This window comes from Tyto alba, unplaced genomic scaffold (assembly GCF_018691265.1).
Source record: "Tyto alba isolate M040663 unplaced genomic scaffold, T.alba_DEE_v4.0 Super-Scaffold_48, whole genome shotgun sequence".
In the NCBI taxonomy this organism is placed as follows: domain Eukaryota; kingdom Metazoa; phylum Chordata; class Aves; order Strigiformes; family Tytonidae; genus Tyto; species Tyto alba.
The window spans coordinates 15,527,507-15,554,184 of NW_024881324.1; the positions used below are offsets into that span (position 1 = coordinate 15,527,507).

A 26,678-nucleotide genomic window follows, 5' to 3' on the forward strand; every position below is an offset into this window, starting at 1 on the left:
TGGTTGTGTTGGTGAAGAAATCTCATTGCAACCATGGCTGGGAATCATTTGAGAGGAACACTGCAAAACACTGAGTTAGTGCACAGTACTTGCATGTAGTGAAAGAGGGAAAGGACTGAAACAACCCCCCTGTGAGGGCTCGAGCAAGGATGGAGTGAAAAATACAGCAGTGGCAGACATGGCACAGTAGTTGTCACTTTGCAGTCCCAGAAGAGAACAGGGCTGCTGTTGGGTGATGGAAGAAGGAGAAGGTGTTGGAAACAACTGTAAGACCCTGGGGTATGGGGGAAGGGGGGTGGAGAAAGGGAAGGAAATTGTACTGTGTGCTAAGCATCTTGCTGCAAGCCTGATTACAGGAACAGAGTGGGTCAAGTCTTCTAAAAAGTGACAGAAATCAAAGTTGTGCAAGGCAATGAAGAAATGCCAGAAACTAAACAAATGTTGGTTTTAGTATGATGAGTAAGTCCTCAAGAAATCAGGATAGAGGAAAGGTGAGATGAATGGTTAGGTGTGGTGGGAAAGCCCAAGCCAGGAGACTCCAAGTCCCAAAGAAGTAAGCTGAGAGTGAGCAAGCTAGCTCCCTTTGCTAGTCAAGTTGCAAGGATGACAGGCAGGATAAGAAAGGGAGGTGGCAAGGCAGAATGGATATTGACAAGAGAGAGAAAATCACACATTACTAGAAAGGGACATCCAGAGTTCAATCTCCTGCGTGGAGCAGGACCATCAGTAGATAAGGTCAGCCACAGCCCTTCCAAGGATGGAGATTCCCTAACCTTTCTGGGCAACCTTCTCCAGTGCTGTGCTTCTCACCCTGGGAAAAGATTATCCCCTAATGTACATTTCACCCTTCAAGTGTTGTGGCCATTACCACTTGGTAATGATCAGATATTGCCAAGAGGACATAAACTCTGTCATCTTTGCAATCATACTTAAAATGGTTAAAGGAGAAAGAAAAGGTGACTCGTTTTTCCATTGACTTTAAAGGCCCGCAAGTGAGTTTGGGTACATGTTGTCATGGTTTTGTTCTTCCTTGGCCTCCCAGGTGTGGATTTCTTGTCTTTATTCCTGAGATGCATCAGGAAGTGCTTAAGAGGCTTGGCCATGGTGACACGAAGCCCTTGCATTAGGTGAAGCAGGGCATGGCAGAATTGTACCTGAACACACAGGGATCCTGTGTCATGTTTCACAGCTGAGACAAACAGAAGGCAGTGCTGTTGAGGTTGTCTGGGGGTAGAATAAAGCACTTGCTTCACAATACTTTTCCTATGCTCCTTCCCATTTTGGGAATCAGAGCCAGAGGGGACCCTGGAAGCAGCTAGCCACGTGGAAGAAAGCAGAAAGGACTCAATAACAGTCAGCAGTCTCTCCCCACCCCCTCGTCAGGAAAAGGGAGTCCTGCCGTCCCAAGAAGAGATGTTTCTAGTAAAATGCTGTTAGGGTCTCCAAGTCCTGTAAGAGACCCAGTCCTTTGCTCTCTGTTGTGAATTCAGAGAGTTAGGAGCATCCCCTGCAAACACACATGACTGGTTAGGACATTCTCCTTAGGAGAAAGAGCTGTGACAGGACTAAATGTGTACTGGGACATTTGCATGTAATCTTCCAGAGAGCACTTAGGGAGCTAGTATTACAGGCTTGATTCTCCAATTTGATCTTGCCTCAAACCAGTGAAATAAGTGGAAAAGCAAAATGAGAGTAAAGCCGTGCAGTGCTGGGCTGGCAACAGTGTTGAATGCAGGAAAGGTTATAAAGGAGAAGGTTTTAAGAATGTTTTATTTTTGTCCAATTCTATACTGCTGTTTAATATTTTCCAATTGCTGTGGGACAAAGATTAGAAAGTACATGTGTTAACCCCTTTGCATGCAAGAAAGAAGCACCAGTATCAGGAACACAGAGGATTTTGCAGGTTTATTTAATTATCAGCTGTGCCAGGCTGCAAAGTTGGTATAACACTGACAAGAGTGTGGGTGAGGTAACCCTCATGGGGTGACCAGCTGCATGAGCTGAAACCAAGGGAGATGCAACATCATTCTGCAGGAAGGGGTTTTTCATGTTTCTTTTCTTCTTATATACCAAAGCAAATATGTTGGGAATTACTGTTTTAGATCAATTTAGTCTGTTCCACATTGTTGCAGTCCTGGTTCAGAAAGTGCTGAAAAGACAAATCAATCTTGTTCTGTGCACAGTTTGGTGCTTATAGGGTAGTGCTACCATTTTCAGCTTCTTTGGCCAGGAAAATGAACCAGAGGCATGAATTCCAGATTATTTTTAATATGTGCGCTCTTCCAACATTGAGAGATTTGTCAACAGTATGGGAAAATTAAGGAATGCACAGACTACTGAGATGCTTTTCGTGGTGCGTAATTGCTGTTGTATGAGCCTGTTTAGTAATGGTTGAGTTTCTAGGGGGAAGACAACCTTCCCAAGAAGAGGATACTCTTGGTCTTGTTGTGCCTGATAAAGAAGAGGAAAGGGTGATCTGCCACAAAAATAATAGCAGCACCAAGACTTCGTGATGCCAGTGATGCTGAACTGGCAGCTGCTGCCTTTGTGCCTTCTTCATTGACTTCCAGATAACACTTGTGAAAAACTTGTGACAAAACCAGATCACCGTTCTCTGACATTCCTGTGAAATCAGCTTGACCTTCAGTGAAGGCATCTTCTATCCCCATCCTGCTCAAAGTAGATTTGAGGTCATATTTCTCTTCTAACGTGAACCTGGGCAGATAAACCTCCATTTTAATTTTCTCCATTAGTTCTGGGCTGGTCCAGGCAGACAAGTTTTCAAAAGTCAATTCTCTTTCTAGCTGCAGTCAGTAAAAAGAGAATCAGAAAATTACAGAGTGTTCAAAAACCTGTGCCCTAAGGGCTGTTTCTTCTCTTTTCTTAAATGGAGAACTTTTCAAGCGGTTGTAAGAATACAAGAAAAACAGTAGTGAAAGAGTGATTTAGAGATATTTTTGACTAAAGGAGTATGTTGATCTATGGTACTTCAATGCAGTATCTGAACTGTTCTCATTAATTGTCTGGGAATATAGCAGGGTTAAATATTTGTAGAACAAAAACATCAGTGTCAGGTAACCATACTCTGGTTGATTTGCTGCTCACAATTCTGTCTTCCCACAGAACACCAACTAACATAAATGAGAATTTAGTAAGTTTATTATCCAAAGGCAGTATTGGTCTCTTTACAGAAGGTGGCAGTGTCCATATGTATTAGCTCTGGACATCCTGGAAAGTAATGGAGTCTGCCGGGTTAGTGGTTGGGGTTTTTTTTGGAATGAAGTAGCTTTCTGAGTCAGTACAGACAGTGGATCTCAGCAGGGCTGGCTTTCTGTCCTCATTTTTGTTCAGCTGGAAGAGGAGTCAGTCTTGTGGGGTTTGGGTTACCCATTTCCAGGACCGATCAACATTAGGAACCACAGAATTGCCAGCTGCCAAGAGTGAGAAATCTAGTCTGAGCTCCAAGAGGTTCAAGTTCACAGTGCTAGACCAAGTTTGGGATTTTCTTTTCTTTGAGCCTGATTAGTACCTGCCTTCCTAGAAGCATGACTGCAGCCTGGTCTTTTACTTTGCACATGCATAAAGTAAGTAAATAATGACATTCTTATTTTTTCAGATCATTTGTGTTCTCAGTCGCTTTACCTTTTGTAGGCCAGTGATGTCACTTGGTAGCAGGATAAACATGCTGAGGTCATTATTGACATATGGAAGCTCAAGAACGTTAGTCTGGACTGATTCTACGTAGGTCCAGTTAAATTTATCACTCAGGTACATCATGGGCACTGGTTTGGTTGTATGCTGCAACAAATCAAATTACAGGTTTGTCATTTGTACTCTGAACAGTAAAGGACTTGGTTAAAGTACCACAGTGGAGGTTTACTGAATTTACTGTAGAAGCTGCCCAGTGTGTCTGAGACATCCTTATAGCTCCAAGGAGTAGGAAACAGGATCTGCACAGGACCCTTGGTCTGGAAATGCACTTGGAGGCTAGCCAGGCTATCTAAGATGTCTCAGATGACACCCATTATAGGAAGCTGTATTCCACTGCGATTTGTTGTATGGTTAAAAATTAAAATGTAAGGAACTAACCCATACAGTTTTGTTCACCTCTTTGTTTTCCCTGCCTTCAGAGAATAGAAGCTTGTTTCAAGTCAGCTCCTGACAATTTTACATGCGGCTCAGGTGCTAGTATGTGTGTGCAGTATTTGTGCTGAACTTGTGGTGAAGAAAATAAAATATGCTTTAAATGAAATAACTTTCATACTGCATGGATTTAAAGACTGACAGGAATTTTTCTCCCCCATCTTTTTCAGTTTTTTCCACTTGCAGTGTAGGATGTTGGGCAGTATATTCCCATACCATGTTTATTCTGAAAGGCCTTTGCCTGGTAGCTTCAGCTTCGAACTTTGTTGCCCAGTTTCCTTTGAAGTAGAGCACATTTATGAGGACTAGCCTGGTGAGTGAATCTATGGATCCAGATGGCAGCAGATTTTGGATTTTACCTAGAGAAAGCAGAAGGACATTTACACATTTGTGCAGTTTTACTGTTTTGGTCTAAGTGTTGGCACAGTTTCTGCGGATATAAGCTAGGGAAATTGTAAATACTGATACAGGATGCGTCTAGTTTGAGATTATTCACAATTATGTGGTTACTGGGGTAATCTTGATTTACAGAGATTCCCACCCCACATTCAGATGGAGGACACTAATTTTAGTAATGGCTTGTCAGGAGATGACTGCTTTAGGAAAACTGATCTGATTTACCTTTCTGAGGTGAATTGTTTACCTACCGTGGGCCCCTAGGGTACAGAGATATTGTTCAATGTTGAAATGGCTTCTTTTTGAATTGGGAGAGGAGAGGCTGGAACTTACCTTCAGTCTGGTGTTCGACATTGGAATTGATCTCTCGTCTGATTTCATCTGCTGCTCCCAAAAAGTCAACTGATTGTGGCTCTGCATTGTAATATTTCTTGGCTAACTGTAAGTATTCCTGCAGTGCGAGAGAGACACCTGTCTTATGTTTGTTGCCTGCCAATATGAATGCTAATAAATAACTACAGCCAAACAGAGAGAAAACGTAATAAAAATTATCTAGACTACAAGCACTGCATTTTGTCAAAGGAACAAATTATTTTTTAGTGGAAATAATAAATTTAAATGTTCTCACCCAGATTCATCTGCAAATCACTCTGAAATTAGGTACACATCCCATAAAACTAAAATTTTAGTGTCCAGAGTTTCATAGAAAACATTTATGTTAACAATATGATTGGCAGATGTAATGAAAATATTTAAAAGCATATGGTTTACGGTATGTTGTCATAGATAAATCATAAAGGTTATATGGCACTGCATAATTTGAATAAATGGCCTACCTACCTTACTGAAAGGCAATGATTTTTCTCCATATAACTGGTTGACACTTTTAAGCAGGTAATTTTGAGTGGGTTGGTTGATTTCAAAGCTGAGTGCTTTAAATCCAGTATGGATATTATCTGATTTGCCAATTTCTGTCTAGGAGAAAAGCAAAAAAAGGTGTTATTCATTTATTGTGTAAAATAGTTCAAAATTTCTGATTGTTTCCTTCATGCATCTCCAAGTAAAGTATTTCTATTCAGGTGATCTGTTACCTGTACTGCAGTGCGAGAGGTGTTCTAAACCAGACAGCTATTGAAATAATAATTTGAAAGTATTAAAAGTTGCAAATGTGGTATAGACACTGCAAGTATCTCAGAATACAAGGTTAAGAGCCTGAACTATGTAAAACATTTAAGGATTTGTAAGTGGAGATTGTGAAACTAAGTATATCCAGAGAATGAAACACACTTAATTGTTAACCAATGCATGAAGGTCTGGCTGTGTGACTTCTTTCATTTATGAAAATCAAGTGTGTTACATGGAAAGCTTGCCCTTAAATTTCTTAATCTTGCTCTTAATATTTTGTGTTTTTTATTTTTAATTTTTTTATGTTGCAGTAATTGCAGTAAATTCTTTATATTGAAGTAACGAGATTAAATGAATGTGGCTCAAATGCTCGAATGAGCTCAAGGAAGTTAAGCTGTGAATTAGCAAACTAAAAATCTGGACCTGTGCTGTATTCATCTTGTCATTCCATTAGAATCAGAGACATGAACAGACACTTAAATTTTTAAACTGTAGAATGGTCCCTTTGCCCTACCCACAGCGCTCTGTAATTGTTGCAGTTCAGGCAAGCATTACTCATGAGGAACAATCCCTCTCCTGTTCATGCAGTGCAAATGCGTTGTTGACATAGCCCCTAAAGTAAATCTTCCTACCAGGGGATTTAACGGTGGAATGCAGATCCAAGTTCCCATTCATCAGAACTCGCAGCCGCTGGGTCTTTGTGGGCAGACTGCAGGGAAATGGCTCACTCCCACACAGAATAAGGACGATGGGAAATAGCAGGGAGAAGAGCTTGACACTACCATGGCTGAATTGTCAATGAGGAAAACCATCCTTTACTGATTGTTCAGCCGATGTAATCAGATTACATTTGCTTTTCCATATTTTTCTGCTGTTAAATTACATATACTTTGGTATAAGATGCCTGCCAGTATGTCAAAGAAATATCTTAGGAATATAATGACTTCTATTTCTCTCAGATTTATTGCAAGCAACTGGTCTACCCTGGGAAATTCCAACATCAATTTATTTTGTTAATTATTCAACTGAAATGGAGGCTAATTTCTAAAAGATACCAAGCATAGGTAGCCTGGAAAAGTTAATGTTCTGTTTTTTGTTGTTCTGATGCTGCAATCAAATGTGTGGCAGGGCAGCTCTGTTCTTGTGATTAGCCCTCTGAAGTAGTAACCATGCCTATTCAAAGAACATGTTGTTGCTAAATAGCTAGTATTGAACAGTAATAATTTGAGAAAGAAATCTCACCTCAAATATAAAGGAAAAAGATCAAGAGATCTATTGACAGAGAATGGTAACATTAAATTTTAAATTTTGCAAGTTTGAGGTTACTTTTTGCAATTCTGCCTAAAAGGAGGAAGCATCTAATAAGTATTGAATTGGGTGAATGTATCACAGGATGCTATACCAATTAACTGTGTACACTACATCTGAGCAAAACAAACGTAAGCAAATGCAAATGTGCAAGAAAAAACAAGGAAGAAAAGATGTGACCATGCCCATAGCTTGATCACTAGACTTGGTGAAATACCTTCTGGAAACAAGCACATCGATTTGATAGACAATCTTCCATTCTGGAATAGACTTGCATTTTTATGGTTGTGGTGACATTTCTGGCTTCTTCAACTTTGTTAAAGTGAAGTACCTATAGTGGAAAAAGCAATAATAAATGCAACAAAAGAAAATCTTCTGTTTCAGTAAAATCTTTCAGTGACATCATGGTACTGGTGATGAAGAGAGTCAAACTCAGATTTTATTCTCATGTCCATCCCCGACTGAATACGAAAAATTTGGTTAGGTCTTGAGACCTATGTGTACAAAATGGCTTGCACGCACTAAGCTCAGGGCTGCAGGGCAAAACTCTCATGTACCTGACCTTTCTAGAGGAATCTGCCTGCTTTGGGTTATGCCCTAGGCTGACCAGTTAATAGCTGGGAAGAGGCGATTATCTCCAGATGGACACTACCAAAGCAGAAGTCTGAGTGCTGCCGTGTGTCAGAAAGCATGAAGATGGTGCGGCATTTTCATGCCTTAAATCCCTTGCTCTGGATGTGTGCACCTTAGCCAGGCTACAGAGGGGTGTGTCCAACCTTGGAACACTTTTCAGAAGAGAGGTGCCTTTTCTGTTGTTGTTTTCCCTTCTTTCACTCCTTTCTTTGTTCCCCTACTGATCCTCTTCTGTCCTGTAGATCAGGAGTTAGATCACTGCCTCAGCAGGTGGGACAACTTCTGCCCGAGCAGATGCGCTCATCAGGCTCACCTCCTTCCATAGGAGCCGGGTAACTGCGCTGGGGCTGCTCTCACTGCCGCCTGCCTCAGCTATGAACTTTGCACAAGTACAACTCAGGGATTTCAGTAAGTGATTTTGCCTGTAAAATACATACCCCAAAGAAAGGGTTGTAGTCTCACTGTGTTTCTTCTCTGATCTTGTAGTTGTGGAATTATGTTTAGCAAAGTGCAAAACTTACAATAACTATAGGGGACAGCCTTTTTGTGGGGGGTCATTTCCAATGGGTCGAGATGTGAGATGGGGACTGTCTGTGGCAGAGTAGGAAGAGAATCCAGGTTTCCCACTCTCTGGTGAGTGCTCAAATTACTGAGCTCTGGGGTAAAGATCCACTGAGCTTTGGGATAAAGATTCCTTATTTCTGCTGGTGAGATTTAAAAGAAGACAATGTCACCAGAGCCACTTCTGACATTTGTTGGGGTCCTGTTTCCAGAGGCTAGACTAGACTATCTCTTTGACCTGCACAAGTGGAGAGCTGGTCTGTTCATTGCAGTGCACATTAGGGGTGAAATGAGACCTGGCATATAAACATGCAGACTTTTGATGAGAGTAATTTTTCTGCTTATGGCTTTCCTCTGTTCCATCACAGTAAAATTCTTGCATAGAGGATGTTATTCTAAGAGATCAACCCTTTCAGACAGCTACCGTTTGAAGCCCAGACTCACCTTTGCCATCTGATCTGCAGTGTTACCTTTAGCTCCCAAATAAACAGAAGCCAGGGCAGATGAAATACTCAAAGGGGAAAATAAAATGTTCTTGTCACCATCTTCCTGACACTCATGTTTAAAAAAGTCGAGAGCAAAACTTGTGTTTGCTTTATTCAAAGCTTCCATTGTTCTGAACCTGCACAGGAAGGGAGAAAAGATACTACTAGTGAACCTCTAATGATGACTGCTATGTGCCTGCAAGTTTCTCTTCAGTTTTTGATGTTCCTTTTATGATTTAAAGGCTTTCTAAAAGTATTTATCTATATGAAGAACAAGGAGGATTGACTATTATAAATTCATATCAGGTTTAGCATGTCCTATTTCACTGCTGACACTGGCTATCATTTAGGTTAGGGAAAAAGCAACCTCCAGCATACTTTTGTATTTTTTCACCAGGACGTTTATTGCACTGTCCTTTACAGCATCTTGGAGTGACAGCTGATAATGTTACTCACCAGTGACTGGGCTAGGGGATAATGAGAGACTGTCTCTTACGACAACTTTAATGCTTCAGTTTGTGTAGGAGCCTTTCGATGCTCCTGACTGTAGTGAACAAGTATTCTAGTAACAGTAACAATCAAACTATTCCTTTAGGACAGGACAAAATACTCCTTCCAATGCTTGGCAAGCACTGCCCCAACTATTGCATGCTAAGCATCCTGAATTCCCTTTTTCACTTTCAAAAATGTCCTGAAACTGTCTCACAGTGAAAGCCCAGATCCTAGCTTCGCAGTTCTGCAGGACAAGGCTTCTATATTCAGTAGACCACAGGTGCTGCTATTTGTCATTTGCATTGCAAGTTTAGCTGAGGGCTCTAGGCATGGACTAGGAGCTATTCTGGTTGGTATAGGAAGGCCTTAGAATAAAGACAGTTTGTCTCCTGAGTAGCTTGCAAACCAGGAGCTTACCTGATGTTCATAAGAACTAAAGAGCACAAGAACAAATTAACTGACTTAAGCAATCACAGTGGTTCTTACTCTGCTATGATATATATACTTGCCAGTGAGCTCTAGAAATTATAAACACTATACAATAAATTGCTCTACCTGTGTATTTTTAAGACTTCCACCTTCTAGACCATGCCTGTGCCATCTTAGTAAATTACTTTCCCAAGCATTTGTTGTTTCCAATTCAGATCTCTGCTTCCTTTCTTCTATGCATTTGTTAACAAACATTATCCAAGAGTATATGAAATAAATAATCTCTAGAAATCATTACAGTACCTTGTTCTGTGCAGGGAGGAAAGCTGCTGCTCCGGGTGTCTCCAAGGTTTCTGTGGTACACATGAAGGGTACAGTGAATTTATAGTGTGTCTGGCCAGTTCTGCAAAGGTACTTATGAGTCATGACTGTGCAATGTATTATGTCCTGAAGGCCCCATCCCTGTGGAAGAACTGAATCATCTCAGAGTAGGATGTGAAGTGATGGTGAGAATGATACCATACAAGAACCTTACAAAACTGACTGCAGAAGTATTTCTATAAACACTTTTGTGGCAGCAGGCTAGTAACAACTTGAACCCACACTACTTTAAACAACACTTCTTTTGCGGTTTGGAGGGTTTAAAAAAAATGCAGTTGCTGACCTGCTTTTATGATTCGTCTAATAGAAATTATTTTTGAAGAACAGACAGAGAAAAGACAGTGACTTCTTATGTGTGAGCTTTTCTATTGTCCATTTCCTACTGAGACAGTATTTGTCACTCATTGTGGGTTTCTGTTTTAGAAAAATGTTTTTGGTTAATCTTGGAGGTTTCTGAGACTGTACAACCAGGGAAATGTTGTCACTGTGAGATAGAGAAGGTTGAGAAACAGGCACCAGACCCTTGCTTTTATTATCAGTGGTGACATCACCAGAACCTGGTGTGGGTCTTAGATTAGACTTCATTTTCCTTCTGCTTCTGTTTCCCCACCCTAATCTGAAAGCAGCTGGTTGACCAGTGTAGCACCTCAGAGATCTATTTCTTATTTTCCATTTCGGAAATGGATATTCCATCAAATCCTCCTTCTCTTCTTGCCTTGGCTACTAAAATACCTTCTTCCCTGATTTTCCTTGCAGTTATGCTGCCCCTCCCTCTGTTGTCCTTTTTGTAGTTGTCCATCCCCACTCTGATCCTTAACTGAAACACCCTGTATAATCCTACCCTTGCCCTTTATTTCATCATTTACTTCTTTGTGCTGGTAATACCACCTTGAAAACCTGGATAGGAGCTGCTTGTCTCTCCAGGGCTGCCTCTTCAACTGAGCCAGACTTACTCACAAGGTCTATTTCCTTAGCATAAGCTGCCTTCTGAGATCTTTATTCTGACCTGCTGTCTATAAGCACACATTTAACATGGATTTATGTTGTAGGTCAGTGGCTGGCACAGAGGATCATGTAATAAGGAAGGAGCCTTGGAGTACCCCAAAATTTGATGTAGGGCATAGGAGGATGCAACTGCAAAGGGTCCCTTGCCAATGGCAAATCTTCTTCATCAGTATAATTTGGGAACTGAAAGCTTTGTTAAAGTTGCTTTCCTATCTGTGTGAACTGCACAACTTTAATCGTATGGTGATTTCCTGACCCTCTGGTCTTTTGAAATTGTAGCTACACAAAACCAGCACGTTTCAGTGTGACGTGTAATTAATTAGATGCATCTGTTACATTTTCCACAGAGCCGCATAGTGTAGGAGAGGTGCTCACTGCAGAATTAATTGCTTCCATTGCATCTGGGAAAGTTTTAATCTGTTTACATTGGCTGTAAGTGATTTCCAAAGCCTAAATGATTTGAGTAATCTTTGCAAATTTAGCCATGTTGTTGAACAAGTGATAGGTACACTGGATAGACTTCATCCCTTAGAGCAATTCCTGTGGATTTTCTGGTTTTAAAGCGGGGGTGAATTTAATTGGATAACTTGTAATACTGCTTGCTGCTTTACAAGGATTGACTGAGGTGTTCTGTTTATGCAGAAATGCTGCATTAGACTGAGTGAGAGGCTTGTGCCTTTGTACAAGGTTTTAAAGCTATCTTTATAAAACACCTCTTGAATGGCACGGCTGGTCATTAGCAAAAAAAAAAAAAAGCATACAAGTAACTAAAATTATACCAATCTCAAAGTATAATATATGCTAAATCAATGTGATGGATTGATAACATTTTCCAATGTCCTTTTAAATTAGCCCCACCAGAGGACATGGCTCGGTGGATGGTGCTACTGCTGACTCAGTAGCAGTGGTACTCTCACTCCCACTCTATACCAAGCCTACAGCAGCACACTAAAAGACTTATATTTGTATTAATAGTATCCTTCCTGTGGGAAGTAAGCTTGTGGGCTCTTTCACTGTAGTCATTCATGTTTCCATTTGGTCAGGACAAATATTGGCAGGACATCAGTGCCTTGGCCAGATCTCAGCTATATAAATGCATTTTGTTTTTCTCCAGTTTCAGTGTAGCTTCACACAAGTTATTGTGGCTTTCCTACACAGTGTGTTGCTCTGTTCATTAGCACCTGGGTTCAGGAGTAGGTTAAATACTTGATGTCTAAACAGAATATTATAAAGTGCTCTATAAAGGCTCTTGAGGGTCTTGACAGAAAGACTTTCTGTCACAAAAAAATGGTAGCTTCTGTTTTCACACAGTATTTTAGGATAAAACTTTCTGTGGCTGGTTTTCATGTTCATTGGTAGCTTATTTTAGTTATGAACTCTGTATAGCTGTTGGAAATCTGTTTTAATTAAAAGCTAACATGTTCTGTATTTCAGGAAGATCAAAAGAAAAAAGTGACGTGTGAAGGAAAGCTGTTCAGTTTCCCTGACATCTTCGAATATTTTTCTTACCAGTATAAGCACTGTTTATTTACTGGGGAGGGAATAATTTCTGGTTCCGCCAGCAGAGCACTCTGTTCAGGTTTTTGGCTCAGCCAGAGCAGGCCAGTAGATTTTAAACATGAAAGGATTTTAAATGTCCCCAAGAACTTTAAAAGGACTTCAGGAGATACAAGAAGCATGGGGAGAAGAAGAGTTTTTAAATATGAGAAAATTTTAATCCCTTTGGAGTTCTGACTATTTTTTTTTTTTTTTTTTTAATCTCTATGTGATTTAAAGTTAAAAACTGTAAGGAGGACAGGGGCCCAGAAACTGAGAAAATAGTAAGGGTGCTGAGCACCTAGCTAGATGAACTTTTCTGTGCTAAGGAGGACTCTTCTGGGTGATGCATCTTGATAGTGTAATTGAGAGCACAGCACGAGCTTTTTCTAACCTTGTCAACTAAAAAAAAATAAGGCATAGCCTAGACTGGTTATAACAGATTTTGGGTTGTGCTATAACAGATTTTTACGTAGGGTAAGTTTGTGTCATCCTGAAATCTCAAATAGTTTTTAAATTTAAGAGAGATCAGTTCTTCTGTTATCTTTTTTCCCTTTAAAGCTTTGGTTGAGAATACACGTGTCTTTATTTTGAAACAAAGTAGATAGCTATCTGTTGTGCACCTCCTACGAGTAAGTTTGCAAGTCTTCCCTTGTCAAGCAATCCTTGCTGACATACTCTAACAGTATTTAAAACCTTATGAGTTGCCAGAGGGTGTGGTGAGGTTCCTGTATAAATATCACTGAGGCATTTTGCTCCACGCCTGCAGAAAGCAAAGGTGTGGTGAAATCTGACAGTATTGGCACAATTCATCATACTTTACCATCACTTCTACATGCTTTGGCTTAGACACTGTCATTAAGAAAGGTAGTGTTTGTCCTGAGAAATTCAGCTCTGTTAAGAAGCGCAACACTTCTGAGAAAGGACTGATCGCTATATCTGAAAAGAGATTATCTGTTAATGAATATGCACACTGTTTTCACATATGCAAGGGTGCAGTTGTCCTTTGAATGACTCAGGCAGTGAGCATTTCTAAAGTATCCCAGGTAGCAGTTAACATCAAAAACATGAAGAGTGGCCTGAATTTCTCAATCATGATACCGTACTGCATTATGAGTAATGACATGTGTGTGGCTTCTATGCACTTTAGCTGAAACTTGTCATTTTTCTCTCAAAGGGTGTAACTGTACGTCAACTACATGACTACTGAATCAGAAAGCTGATCCCTGCTTTGTGTTAATGGGAGTTTCCCAGGCTGCAGTGACATAGTGCAAGATGTTTCATGTTGCAGGATGAAGAATGTGAATGTCAAGTCAATGTATCTTCAAATCATTTCTAAGCAAGAATGCATCCTGAGCAGGAGCCTTGTGCTGGTGTGCAAGAGCAGGGTATAGAGGAAGGCCTCTCTTTCAAGAAGCCCATTTAAACATTTGCTATTTTTTCATACAGCTCAACAGCAAATATTCTTGTGTGGTGGAACAACCAGGGGTTTCACATGGCAGTTGGTTTCATCAGAATAATTTCCCTGATACTTGTGGAAATGTTCTAGAAATCTTAACTAGTCACTGATCTGGTTGACACCTGCTGGCCCCTTGTAGTTTCACTCTTATTAGGCTACCCTTGGGACTAATCTGAACTGCCTTGTGAAGTGCACATACAAAGGCAGTAAGCCTTTGTCCTACAGGAGAGAAACCCTAAAAAGAGGGCTTGGAGTGGAATTTCGCCCTCAGACTGACAAGGACCTTGGGTGAACTGGAGTGCTGTTAACATCATTTGAACATGTCTTACCAATGACTTTACCATTGCAAGATTCTTCCATCTTTCCATCTCTCATGTTCTCTGCCTGTTGCACAAAAGAGCTTAGTCTCTTGAGACCTGACATCCTTTTACGTTGTTCAAGTTAGCAATCTTTTTGTAAGTCACCAAGTAGAAATTAATGATGTGATACATGACAAGTAAGACAAGATGATCTCCTGTTCCTTTCTGCTCTCAAACAAAATGAGATGGCAAGTTTTGATTTTGTTCCTCCAGCTTTTGTGAGAGATACAGAAGTGTGAACTTGCAGGGTATTGAATGGAGTACCTTCTTTTAAAATATCCTGATGATCATCTGCTCTTCTTTACCAAAACATTTACAAGCTGTTTGGAGCTACCCTTTCCAGTTTGTCATTTAGCTGTATGCAGGTCTTCAGGGGTCCATCATCTTTTGGACTGGTATTTGTGTTCTTTTAGGTCTTTCAAAGCCAAAAGCAGAACTCTGTTAGTGTAGTTTAAAACTAGTGCAATTGTCATTTTCAGCTGCTTTAGACTTTTCTTTCTTCTTGGTCTACCTCCCTTAATTTTCTAGAGCTTTGGATTTATCTTCTGAGGCTTCCTTTGTATCCCTTGCTTCCGTGGTTGCTAATTCCTTGTCTGGGAACATAGACAGACTGAGCCATAGACTAAGACTAATTTGAACTCAGTGGTACAGAGTCAACATCAGGCTAAGGCAAGTTAGCAGAATACATGTAAGGAGGGGCAGAGCTCTTGCTCTCTGTGTCTGGAGGATTGAGCCCTCACCCCACCTCCTGCAGATGCAGCTGAGATGCAGCTTGGGCTCTGTAGTTGATGCAGCGTTATTGTATGTCAAGTGATCCCTTTAGGCAGTAGGAGTGGCAATGCTCTCCTACTTTCTTCCTTAGTACCAAACCTGCCTCTCCCTGACATTTCTCCTATTAGAAACAAGGCTCAATCCCAGCCCTGCCCTCTTCCCTCACAGCCCCAAGAAGTAGATGGAGATTGCTGAAGTGCAAGGACGATAAAGGAGGACATGGTGAAGGTGGGGATAGTCACTGTCTTGGGGAAAGGGAGTTACTGGATAGCAATGAACCATACCAAGGGAAATAAGGCAGAAAGGAGGGAAGAGAAAAGAGGAACTGCTTACACACAGCTCTGTGAAGTTTAATGATTCCTCCTCCACCCTCTTTGTTCGCCTTTAATTCCCATATCTCTGCTTTCCTTACAGGAACTCATCTGACACGTCACTATTCTCCCACTCCATATTGACCTCTTATTAAAGCCACAACACTGGAATTTTACCTGTGTGACTAAGAAGTCAGACTTCCACTGCAAGGACTTGGTCACCTCCAGGATCCTGTTCCTGTTGTCTGTAAGGTGCCACTAATAGAAGTTCATTGTTTGTCTGCATTGACTTTAGACCATGGGCTGCTATCACTAGCATTTAGAAAAAGTAGGAAAGTGCTGTCTGAGTTGAAAAAATAAAAGCTCCAAATTAGTTTGGAATCTTTTTTTTTCCAGGAGTAGCATGCAATTGTGAGTGGTTGCTCATGCCACAAGACAGTTAGGCTGTATGGTATTAAAATCTTTGTCTTGTGATGTTTAAGAGTACAACAGTGAGGAACAGGAGGCCAGGTACAAATGATAGCCCATTGATATCCACATATAGTAAAATGGAGTCAGAGTATAAATATGCTACTGGGATTAAAAATGTGTAGCACAAAGCTATGTATTATATCACCTTTGCTCCCAAGCCTTGTTAACCATCCTAGGAATTTGCTGTTCGCAGAGTGACTAAGCACTGCTTGGGATTTACAGAGATATTCTGTAGACTTTGGTTCCAAGAAGTTTAAAAGTGAGGAGAGACAGTGAGAGCTTTGTGGGCTAATCATGGGAGAATCAAAATTAAGGAACCGGTGGGGCTCATCCTCACATGTAACCAACTCTCATTTGGTGAGAGAAAGCTAAACTGACTGGATGGCTTTCACTACTTCTACATCAGTGAGATTTGGATTTATGTGTAAATTGAAATTAGAGTATTGTGGATTTTACAGCCTTAAAAATATGCAACATTTGACCGGGAAGGGCCCTAAGGAACCTGGTATATCTTTGAAGTTCAGACCAGATAACTGCCAGCTGCCCTTTCCAACACGTTACTCTTTAACTCTGTGAAATTCAGGAGACCAATTTTTGCAAATAACTGACTTTGTTCAGCTGAGAAATATTACTTACATTCTTATGTATTTAAAGAATTAGAACAGGAATAAACAGTAGGGCCCCAGGGTCAAAGTCTGTCATCTCTATGGAAATTCATTATATGAATTACCTTCCCATTGTAAGACTGCAGGCAAGCAAACAAGTGTGGTCTTGTAGCTGTACAACTCATTAATCCTTTGAATTAATTATGTCTCTTTTAATGTATGTAATTGCAAACATATATGAGGTGTGGTGGTAGAGCAGTAAAAGCCTCTTATGACAGGATCCAAAGCTGAGTCTGATCTTTCTTCCACACTTGTGCTGAAAGAAGTACTGGGGCTAAAAGAGAGGGTAACCCACCTGTACTTTCACAACACAGCAGAGTGCCAAAGTCTCTGGGACATTGTGCTGATATCTTGCTTCTTTGGGCATGGAGAGAATAAACTGCAGCCTCCTCTGTTGGCACAAAGGAGAAGCCTTGTTCCATGCTGGGTGATGGAGGTCTAATACCTGTCACCAACTTGGGGCTACATCCAGGCCTGTTGTTTAGAGGCCTGTTCTTTATGTGCCTGTTATTACAGAAGCTACAGTACCTCTGGTGTAGAAGGCTGTTGAAGTTTTTAGCTGTTAGACAAATATTCCTCTGTCTGAGATTTGAGGACTCTAGCATCCCTTCCTTAGAGGATATGTGATTTGGCAAGTCCCAAAATGATTTCAAAGTCTTCTGTCTCTGAGAACACAGGACTGAGAATGCATGCTTACTTTTTTTTTTTTTTCCCATTTGCGTATTAGAGATGAACAACTGCACAGCTGGTTAAAAAAGTGACTACCGAGGACAAGAATATGACTGCTTGTTGCTTTGCGGGCAGGAGATGTCAGAAATTAGGAGGCAGCACTGAATCCTATGTGTCTGCATACAGGAGCAGATGTACTTACTTGCATCTTCCATTTGTGAAGAAATATGTTTTAACTGATAAGAACTACAACGGCCTATAAATAATGCAGTTTTAGAAAAAATCTGCTGAAAATGGAGTGTTCTGAGGTGTTTAGATGTCCTATTTCCATGACCAGATCAACAGAAACTCCATGACAATAGTAAATGTATTGTTAGCTCTCTTGCAATAAATTTCCCCTTTTGTTATCTCCTGACCAGCAATCAACTAAGATACAGGAAAGTGAAGGAAAATATTTGAACTATTTATACACCAGTGAAGGTAGTGTCACGTTATCTTCCTTTTTTTGCAAGATCATGTTTGTTACCAGCAAGTTATGCCCCCTAGGTCCTGCCAAAGTATGTGTTATCTTGGGGGAAGAGGGAGCAGGGGGGAAGCCAAAACAAGTAGAACAAGCAAAATACTGCGTGGTGGAACTGAAAAAACATTCCATCACAGACCACCTAGCACTGGTGCCATGCTGTGCATACTGGTGTCAGGAAAAAGCATAGCTTTTTTGCAGTTACTTCATCCTGTCAGCCTGTCCCAGGTGCACTTCAAACACATGAAATGAAATTCAGTTGCTTAGACATGTTTTTATTATGATTAAAGGAGCAAAAGAGTACAACCTCAAGACCCATTACATATGGTTACATTGAAAACAATTTGAATAAGTAGTATGCCATATTTGGTCATGATGATTGAGCCAAAAAGATTTAAGGAGAAATATGAATTTTAAGATTTCTATAATGCATCTTTAGAACGTGAAGAAGAGCCTTGCAGTATCAGGAGCACAAAAAAAACGAAATTGCCTTGTCAGAGTAGGAATGGTTTGTGACTTTTGAATTTAATCTGTAGCTTTTGAGTGACTAATTCCAGAGGAGTCACCACAAAGCTTGGCCGTAGAGAAATGTGGCATAATTAGAAGGCTGCATTTTTTTCCACAAAAATTCTGCTGATAAGTGGGGTTGTGTTTTTCCAGATTCAACATTATTATTGTTAACTTGTACCAGGAACATCTCTGTTCATGCTCATGCTTTCTCTGGGTCCAATTTTCATTCCCTTAACTTTTCATGCATGAGTAAATAATATTACTCTGCAGAAAGGAAAAGCAAAGGGCCTCTATTTTCGTGGCACAGTTCCTCTGACTTCACTTTTTTTTTTTTTTTTTTTTTTTAATATAAAGCCTTCTGGATTTAGAAAATATTCATGAAAGAGAGAGTATGTGTTTCTTTTTACCCTTGATACTGCAGTGCTTTGGGTCTTTAATGTGAGGGACAGAAATTCTTTCAGCTTTCCTCTCTTTAAGGGGAAAAGCATCTGCCAAAGAAGAGGATGCTGTTGGTTGGTTTGTGCTTGATCAAGAATAGGAAAGGGTGGTCAACCCTAAATTCTTCAGAGGCACTTGTAACCTCTGTCCCAGATTCTGTTGAGCCTGCTTCATAGATTTCCACAAACGCCTCGTGGATGGCCTCAGACATCCTCAGGCTCTCTGCTGACGAGATGCCAGACAGGTTGGCTGATGAACTGAACAGGTCGGTCACACCCAAGGCTATTAAGACAGATGTCAGGTTATATTTTTCCTCAATGCTCATGCGAGGGAGATACACTTTAATTTTCCTCTCTTCCATTACACTAGCACTGGTCCACTCCGTGAGTTTTTCAAAGGTAATTGCCGTCTCAAGCTGCAAGGAGACAAGCAAATTAGATCTCTAGGATGAGAGCACAACTTCCTTTGTGTCAATACAATACCAGTGGTGGTTTTTTTTTAAACTGACTGCTATTGGCATGGCATTTTTTTCTAAGTATATACAAGTTAATGTATTTAGGAGAGGAGAACAAACTATGACTTCTTCTTCTCTTCTCTGTCCTGCATACTATTTCTTTAATAGGCTCACTGCCAATTAGTTTTCTTAATGAGATGGATACTCAGCAAATTTCACCTAAAGCGCTTCCCTATTTACCTTCTTTGCTTGGGAAATGTATTCCAAAAATCATTCTGTGCTTATGCATTGTAGGCTCTATCTACATTTAAGACCTCCAGGTAACCAGGTGTTAATGGTAACCAAGTACTAATACCTGAATTATCAGTTATCACTGAGGAAATTTAGCTGTGTTCAAATGCCTCTTCATTTTTATAATTTAGATTCTTTGAGTTAGTGCACAAACATTTCATTCAACTCTCATTTATTACATAACTTTTCCTATTCAGACTAACTGCAGTCCAGCTAATGACAATATCCCATGCCTGTAGTCTGTTCATATCAACAATAGTATGTCAGGTACATTTTATTTTCTGAAATTGCTTTAACTATTCCAGTACGCCTCATTCAGTTACAGATAGTTTAATTTTTGAAGGTATAAAGGAGGCATGCTGAGCACTGCCAAACCAAACAATAATTACAAGTAGTAAAGTTAACATGAACTTCCCAGGAAGCTCTTCAGCATACAAGAATGAAGATACAAAACCTCTGGAGTTCAAGCTGCTGGAGTAACAGCTGCTTAGTCGAGAAGAATCTGTTCTGCACTGACCAATATTTAGCCCACTAAAGCAGTTCCTTAAGCAATGCAAGCTCAGCACAAACTATTGCAGGACTAGGGAGACAGCTGCATGCTTCTCTACAACAATCCCGTATTGCCAATGTTCAGATCTGTACTGGTGATGTGTTTTAGGATATCTTTATCATGAAGAGCTTTGCAGCACCTAAATTTCACTGTGTTTATGGTTTTCTGAAGCCCAGCTGCTAGGGCCATACCTGCTCCAGGCCAGAGACGTCATCGGGCAAAATGACCAACATGCTCAGCTGTCCACTGGCGTATGGAAGCTCCAAGATCTTAATTTTCTCAGCGGCTATCACTGCCACTTTAAATGAACCAATCTGATACATCATCTGCACAGGTTTGGTTTCTTGCTGCAAAACCAAATAAGATAATATAGTTTTCACGAAGGTTATTCTTAGAGTGTGGAAGTGTCTATTTATGGTTAAAACTAGCAACTGCTCTTGTTCGAGAGGTTATATAACAACTTATCTACTCTCTTCATAAACTCTAAAAGATGACATCTTTAAGGTATGCCCATGTACCTCAGTCATTCTGAAAGGCACTTCCTGGGTGTCTTCATCCTTGAATGCTTTCTCCCAAATTCCTTTGAAGTAAATGGCATTGACAAGGACCATTTTAGTCTGGGAATCCACAGAGCCCGGTTGAAGGATATCTTTGATCATTCCTGTAAGAATGTATAAGAAAAGAGAACACGTGTATATAACACATCTGTGTATAACACATCTTGGCAATCACAACGTCAAATGAAGAGTATCAAATCTTTGGGGAGGAGGGTGTAGGAAAGGGACACTGTTCTGTTTTTGCAGCTGTAATCCTGTATTTCCAATGTTGATTTCTTCATGGCTGTTGGCAATAGCTGTTGTTTCCCTCTCTGTAAAGAATTATGAGTGATATAAGACCCAGAGATTTACTTGTTACAAAATGAGTAAACCTGTATATTTTGTGACAGTGAAAAGAACCATGGAATCTTTTATCTCAGGGTGATCTCCAACCCAAACAGTAAACATAAATATTTAATAAATACTGAACATACAAACATAAATACTGAAACATAAATGCTTCAAACCAAAATTGGAAGAAGATGTCTATATAAAGAACATAGCAGGAAAGGAAACCAAAATTTTACTCTGCTTTCTTCTACTTTGTTCTTGTTTATTCTACCATCCTCATGCATACAGCAAGCTGTTCCCTTAGTCCTTTCCCACCATTAGCTCAGTCATGGGCTGGTTTTCTCCTTCAAAATATGATACCACACCAGAGGTTATGTGAATGTGTGTATTTTCATTTCAGTTAAAATTCAGCATTTTATCTGTGTTTGCTCTTCAGACCATGTGTTTCAAGAGACCGGAAGAATGGAAGAACCTCATGGAGATGCTGTAGAGTAAAAATCCCAATTGTGTTATACCTCTTTCTATGCATTTCATACACCTCCCTACCATTCCTTAACTCTGTGGTTTTCCATTGCCCTTTACCTGTTAAGATTTCTCAAGTACCTTAGGAACACATGCCCTACTCAACAGGCATACAACAACTCTCAGAAGCTTGTGAGCAAACCACACTGATCAAAGGATACCAGATTCTCAACATTAGTGTCAAACCAGTTGTCAGTGTGTACAAAACACATTCTAGTGCTGTCCCTTTCATCAGGACCGAAAGTATTACATACCCACAAAGCACCTACAGATAAAGAGTCCTCTAAGAAGGATGTGTCTGAGAAAAAAAAAAAAGTTAAATGGTAGTTCCATATCTGGGAACTGATCTATTATCCAGGGGAAGGAACAGAGGGAGAGGTTTGGGGTTTTTTGTCTCCTGAAGTAAGTATTCTCATATGCTGTTCAAATATGGTGGCAGAAGGGAAAATACCTATGCCAATACTTAGCTTGCTCTTACCATTTGTCTGACTTTCAACCCAGGCATTGATGAGCTCTCTGGCTTGATATGCAGCTGTTTGAAAGCTGATACTTTCCAAGCCTCCTTTATACAGTTCCTTCACGCATTGTGAGTATTCCTGCAAAAGAAGAGTATGCAGTTTTCAGATCAGAATGTCAAAGCATTTTGTACATTTGAAATGCAAGACTGAAATTAACAGATATGAATAATCTGCTTATTAAGGCTATCAGTAAGGCATGATTCTAGTTCATAAGCATCTTATGATTCATTGCTTCAGGAAAGAGTATGTGCTCACATTTTTAAAAATATTTTCCAGGACTGAGTTTAATCCAAAAATGGCATTCATTTCAGTTGAAGTATGGTTGTTTTTTTTTTCCATTTTGCTCACTTCTAAACTTTTTTATTTTGCAATGGTATTCTCCTTTCATTTCAAATTGAATGTTCCTTTCAATGGGAAAACTTGGAATATTTTTGAGAACCTGAAGTTATTTTTCAGGTTTTTTTACAAGTTGAGAAGACATTTGGAGTTAATCCAACAAAAGTTACCTTTATCAATTATACCTTAACTTGGTTGGATCATGATTGTACTTTGCACAAATATCTTTTTGGCTAGGCACATTTTTTTCTCAAGACTGTAAAGGGTTAGAGCTATGATATAGAGGTCATGAATGCTGTCTTCTATATGGAAAAAAACTTTTTTAGCAGAACCTAGACTTCCAACAATGCTTTTGCATTACAGAATGGTACAGTTTTGACATAGAAATACACTCAGATCAGATCTTAGAGCAACTCACCGGTAGGATTGGGTACGTCTCTTCAGCGTAAAGTCTACTGGCAAAGCTGAGTGAATAATTGTCACTTAGTTTGGTGATTTGGTTGGACATGTCTTTAAGTGAGGTGTGGGCGCTTACAGATGTGCCGCACTGAATCGTTGGCATGAATGCAAATAAAAAGATAGATGATGTTATTCTAGTTTTAGTAGTTAGTAGGTTTTTCATACTACATGAGAAGAGTAGAGTAGTTTAGACATTTCTGCTTACAAAACTGTTCATCCTATATGTCTTGTTGCTATAATTACACTGAGGTAGTAACTTTCTAATATATACAGTTATGTGCTCTTTTTCTACTGTCATTTCCTCATACCTCTCTCAGGGGTACTCTTAATTACCTGCTACAGTAATCTAGTTCCAGCAGATCAGGTAGACTTTTCTACATTCCCAACCAGTCCCATTTAACCAACAACATCCAGCTACCTTGCCTAAGCATACAAAGATCTATAATTTTCCATATTTTCCCAATATGATGATATTGGGTTTCATGTTATGCTTGTTCTGAATCTGCTGTTTCCTTCCTTCTCTCTCTATTTTTATGAAAAAAAGAGTTGCCCCAACTGCTGGATGCAGAGCACTAGCTGCTCATCGAAGAGTGGTTGGAACTGCTTTATCTGCTAGATTTTGCTCCCAGAAAAAAATGACGTAGAGAAGGAGATGAAATTATTTATGTACCTGAGATTCAGAGGACTCTCCAAATCCTGCGATTTTATCAAAGTGAACAACCTGTAATTAAAAATAACAGTAGTTGAAATAACAGGTATGACAAAGAAAGAAAAATTATGCAGCTGAGATTAACATATGATAATACTAATTTTCTTCCAGGTAAGAAGCCAGCCACCATCTGTGAATGAAGTGAGAGCTGTAGGAAACTCATGTGAAACATTTTGCAGTCTGGAGACATGTTTTGGCTCTTTCCCTGGAGATTTTATCTAATTTCCTTACTCTAAACAAAGGACCAATGGAATGTGATGTTCTCTTTGAGAATCCTACTGCTAACAATGATAAAATTAAAATTTAAATCCAGTTTCGAGATTTCTAGCTGATGAATTTATTTAACACTATGGGAGTTTGAGGTGGCCACAGCTTTTGATAACTCTAGATCCAGATTTTTTATCCTCTGAGCTATGCAAGTGACATTATCATATAATTAAGTGCTATAGCTCTGCTGAGCAGCAGGAAGGTTTAAATTCTTAACTGTAGCCTCACCTTATCTATCTGAGCCCTGGTGTTTTCTCTTGCACCCAAGTAGACCATGGACAGAGCTGAAATGATGCTCAGGGGGGAGTAGAAGATGTTCTCATTGACATGCTGGACTTTCAGCTCCTTGAATACATCAAAACAAAACTCCGTGCTTGCTGCACCGATGGAGCCCATTGTGAAACCAGTATTGTCTAGAGCAAACAGCAGAAATACAACGACAGTGCAATGATAGAATACTGTGCAAACACAGCCCAATGCATTTTAATAGTAGTTTTTAGGCAGTGAAATATAAACAAGTAGTTTTGAAGTAATTCTGTAGTGACATACCTATTGCTATGCTCACCTATCATGCATGTTAGAAACTCTTTATTCGTAAGTCTTTTTCTTTCTGCATTTGTATTCAGTTGCCTTTTTGGCAGTACAGTTCCTCAGAGGTCTTAAATGTGTATGTGATTTCTGTTTACCTTTTCAAAGCAGTCAAACAACAATTGCCTGCACTTATTTTCATTCAGTGATGGCTAGAATTCCTTGGTACTTTGTAGTACCTTTCATGAAAACAAGAAAATGTGATCCGGTTTTGATATATTTGAAAAGCTGGAAATTTAAAGTGCAAATTTTTGTAGTCTTAGGTTTGGACAGATGTAAGTAAAAGCAGAGGCCAGCTGACTATTTTTATTTTCTAAAAATAAATAAGTGCAGTAAAATATCTATTTGTTGCACAATACTTATTGTCAGATCTTCAAAGGCTTATATCTTTACCCTTGTTTTAGTAATGGAAACATGGATAGGCAATATAATTTGTCTAAGGTCACATAGTCTAGGAGAGAGACTGATGTACAAAATTCATATACCACCTTATTGTGCTTTCAGATATAACTTGCTTTGCTTAAATATATCTATATATATTACACGATAACCTTTCTGAGAAATTAAATTTTGTTAGTGACATTCAGATAGAATAGAAATACAGACATGATAAAATAGCAGTATCTACCATAATACAAGACTTTAAAATTAATATTTGCTTGTGGCATAGACCAGTAGAAGCTTTATATTTGTTTCTGTCTGAGGCTGCTATGAAGTGCTGGACGGTGTAAGTCCTGTGTACTCTCTGTGCTCATATAAAGCAGAACTTTTGAGGTCAGTGTGAATCTAGTTTCCTTCCTGTGATATATAGAAATTGTGGAAGTCTGTTTTCTTTCAAAATCCTTCTCCTTATGTAGGTTCTTAACAGTGGGATCTCAACTTTGGAGTATTAAACTCAACCAAGATTTTTAGTGACCTTGCTCATGAGTATACACATGCACTCACACACACTTTTCTTCCACTTTCCTTTCTGTATACAAGTTCACATTTATATATTATTGTAAAAATACAAGACTGTACATCCCCACACATTCTTATCCTGTGTAGTGTTCACCAGCTCTATTTTCCAGGGATGAAACTGTTAGAGAAATTTTAAACTAAAATAAACCTAGCAAATTCACTGAATGCCACATTTTTTCTCTCAGTGCACCCTGTTAAACCAGAGGTCAGTCAAGCAAACTTATTATTTGGCTGCCAAAATCAAACTTGTAAGATGCTGAATTAGAGGATAAAATGCTCTGAAATAAAATCATAAACACAAAATAAAAACTTTTTAAAAATCTCCTGAAAACAAATGCTCGGGGTTTACACATAATAAAATGGTGTAGAACACATACACACAGGTGAGAAGATTTGTAAAGAATATCATGTAAACATTCTGTCCTTAAAGATACTAAACACAACACAATAATTGCTTTAAGTTTAGGCATAAACAAGAAATAATATAGTGAGAAGGTTAATTTTCCTGGAGAAATGCTTACCTTTCAAGCTTCAGTACCAAGGGCAATACAGCTTTCCAGCTGTATGTAGACAGACTGGCTGAGCCCTTGGGAATTTATACAGTCTGAATTGTGACCCACCCGCTGCTGCCCTTCAGAAGTTTGACCTTTGACATCATAAAAATAATTTAATGGGATTAGGTCAGTTTTTAGTTTCAATGGGTCTGTTTTTGATTGAAGGGAGAGCAAATATTAGGTTTTTATTCTGTATAGCAAAGTGTTTTCCACCAGTACATCAGGACCGTTGGATTGGAGAAAAGACTGAGAAATAATGCTCACGTTCCTTTAAGCCTCATTTGCAACTAGTTACTGGGATGTTCATAAAAACAAAAAATGTAAAACACTTACTGATGGAAAACATAATTAGCAGTTATTAGTCAGTCTATCAGTAATTAGTCAATGTGTTACTATGGTTGTAGTAACAGATCAGAACTGTTTTCAGTTGATCCTTTTTGAATCTAAAAATGCAGCTGAGCCATACTAGACAAAAGGTAAGTGAGAATGGGACTTGGCCTATTATTCAACTAACAAAACTGGGGAAATAGAAGATGGTGCATGTGAGAAAGCCAACAGAGATGAAAGCCAAAAGCAGGCACATTTTCTTTGAAAAGGTAGGATATTTTAAAAAGATATTTTGATGAGTTTTCAGATTTTTTAGCACACTAGTCTATTCTCAGGGAGTAATAGCAAAACATAGCCCCAGACAAAGTAAAAAGTAGTCATTTCCAAATGTGTCTGTGGTATGCACTTGCAATGTAATTCTCAGATCTTCCATGGGCAACTTAATGGCCTGGCAGATGACAGAGGAACTGTGAAATCCAGCTAGAGGAGTGTTCATGGTCTATAGAACAATCATAATATACAATTGCATATATATTTCAGTTATAAAAACATTTCAGTTATAAAAGCTATTGTTCTGTGTTGAAATAAT

General features: G+C 39.4%; 2 protein-coding genes across 2 annotated transcripts; both read right to left on the bottom strand.

Moving 5' to 3' along the window:
- Positions 1-1,890: 1,890 nt before the first annotated feature.
- Positions 1,891-9,915, bottom strand: LOC104361396 (serpin B10). The gene is made up of 8 exons (XM_032992021.2): positions 9,876-9,915; positions 8,611-8,788; positions 7,190-7,303; positions 5,380-5,514; positions 4,873-4,990; positions 4,360-4,502; positions 3,643-3,798; positions 1,891-2,804 (listed from the first exon to the last, which is right to left on the bottom strand). The coding sequence occupies exons 2-8, from the start codon at positions 8,776-8,778 to the stop codon at positions 2,400-2,402; spliced, it is 1,239 nt and encodes a 412-aa protein (XP_032847912.2). The 5' UTR covers positions 8,779-8,788; positions 9,876-9,915; the 3' UTR covers positions 1,891-2,399.
- An 8,751-nt stretch (positions 9,916-18,666) lies between these two features.
- LOC104361393 (ovalbumin) lies at positions 18,667-24,056 on the bottom strand. The gene is made up of 7 exons (XM_009967521.3): positions 23,889-24,056; positions 23,355-23,405; positions 22,644-22,772; positions 21,850-21,967; positions 20,481-20,623; positions 20,154-20,309; positions 18,667-19,082 (listed from the first exon to the last, which is right to left on the bottom strand). Exons 1-7 carry the CDS (start codon positions 24,054-24,056, stop codon positions 18,702-18,704), a joined length of 1,146 nt encoding a protein of 381 aa, XP_009965823.3. The 3' UTR covers positions 18,667-18,701.
- Positions 24,057-26,678: the final 2,622 nt, after the last annotated feature.

Coding starts and splice junctions, on each gene's coding strand:
- LOC104361396 (XM_032992021.2), bottom strand. CDS start 8,778: ATGGAAGCTTTGAATAAAGCAAACACAAGTTTTGCTCTCGACTTTTTT. Junction 7,304..8,610: donor CTGCAGATCAGATGGCAAAG/GTGAGTCTGGGC, acceptor TTTCCACTATAG/GTACTTCACTTTAACAAAGT. Junction 2,805..3,642: donor ACATCACTGGCCTACAAAAG/GTAAAGCGACTG, acceptor TACTGACTGCAG/CTAGAAAGAGAATTGACTTT.
- LOC104361393 (XM_009967521.3), bottom strand. CDS start 24,056: ATGGGCTCCATCGGTGCAGCAAGCACGGAGTTTTGTTTTGATGTATTC. Junction 22,773..23,354: donor GAGAGTCCTCTGAATCTCAG/GTACATAAATAA, acceptor CCAACGATTCAG/TGCGGCACATCTGTAAGCGC. Junction 20,624..21,849: donor GGTTGAAAGTCAGACAAATG/GTAAGAGCAAGC, acceptor ACATTCTTACAG/GAATGATCAAAGATATCCTT.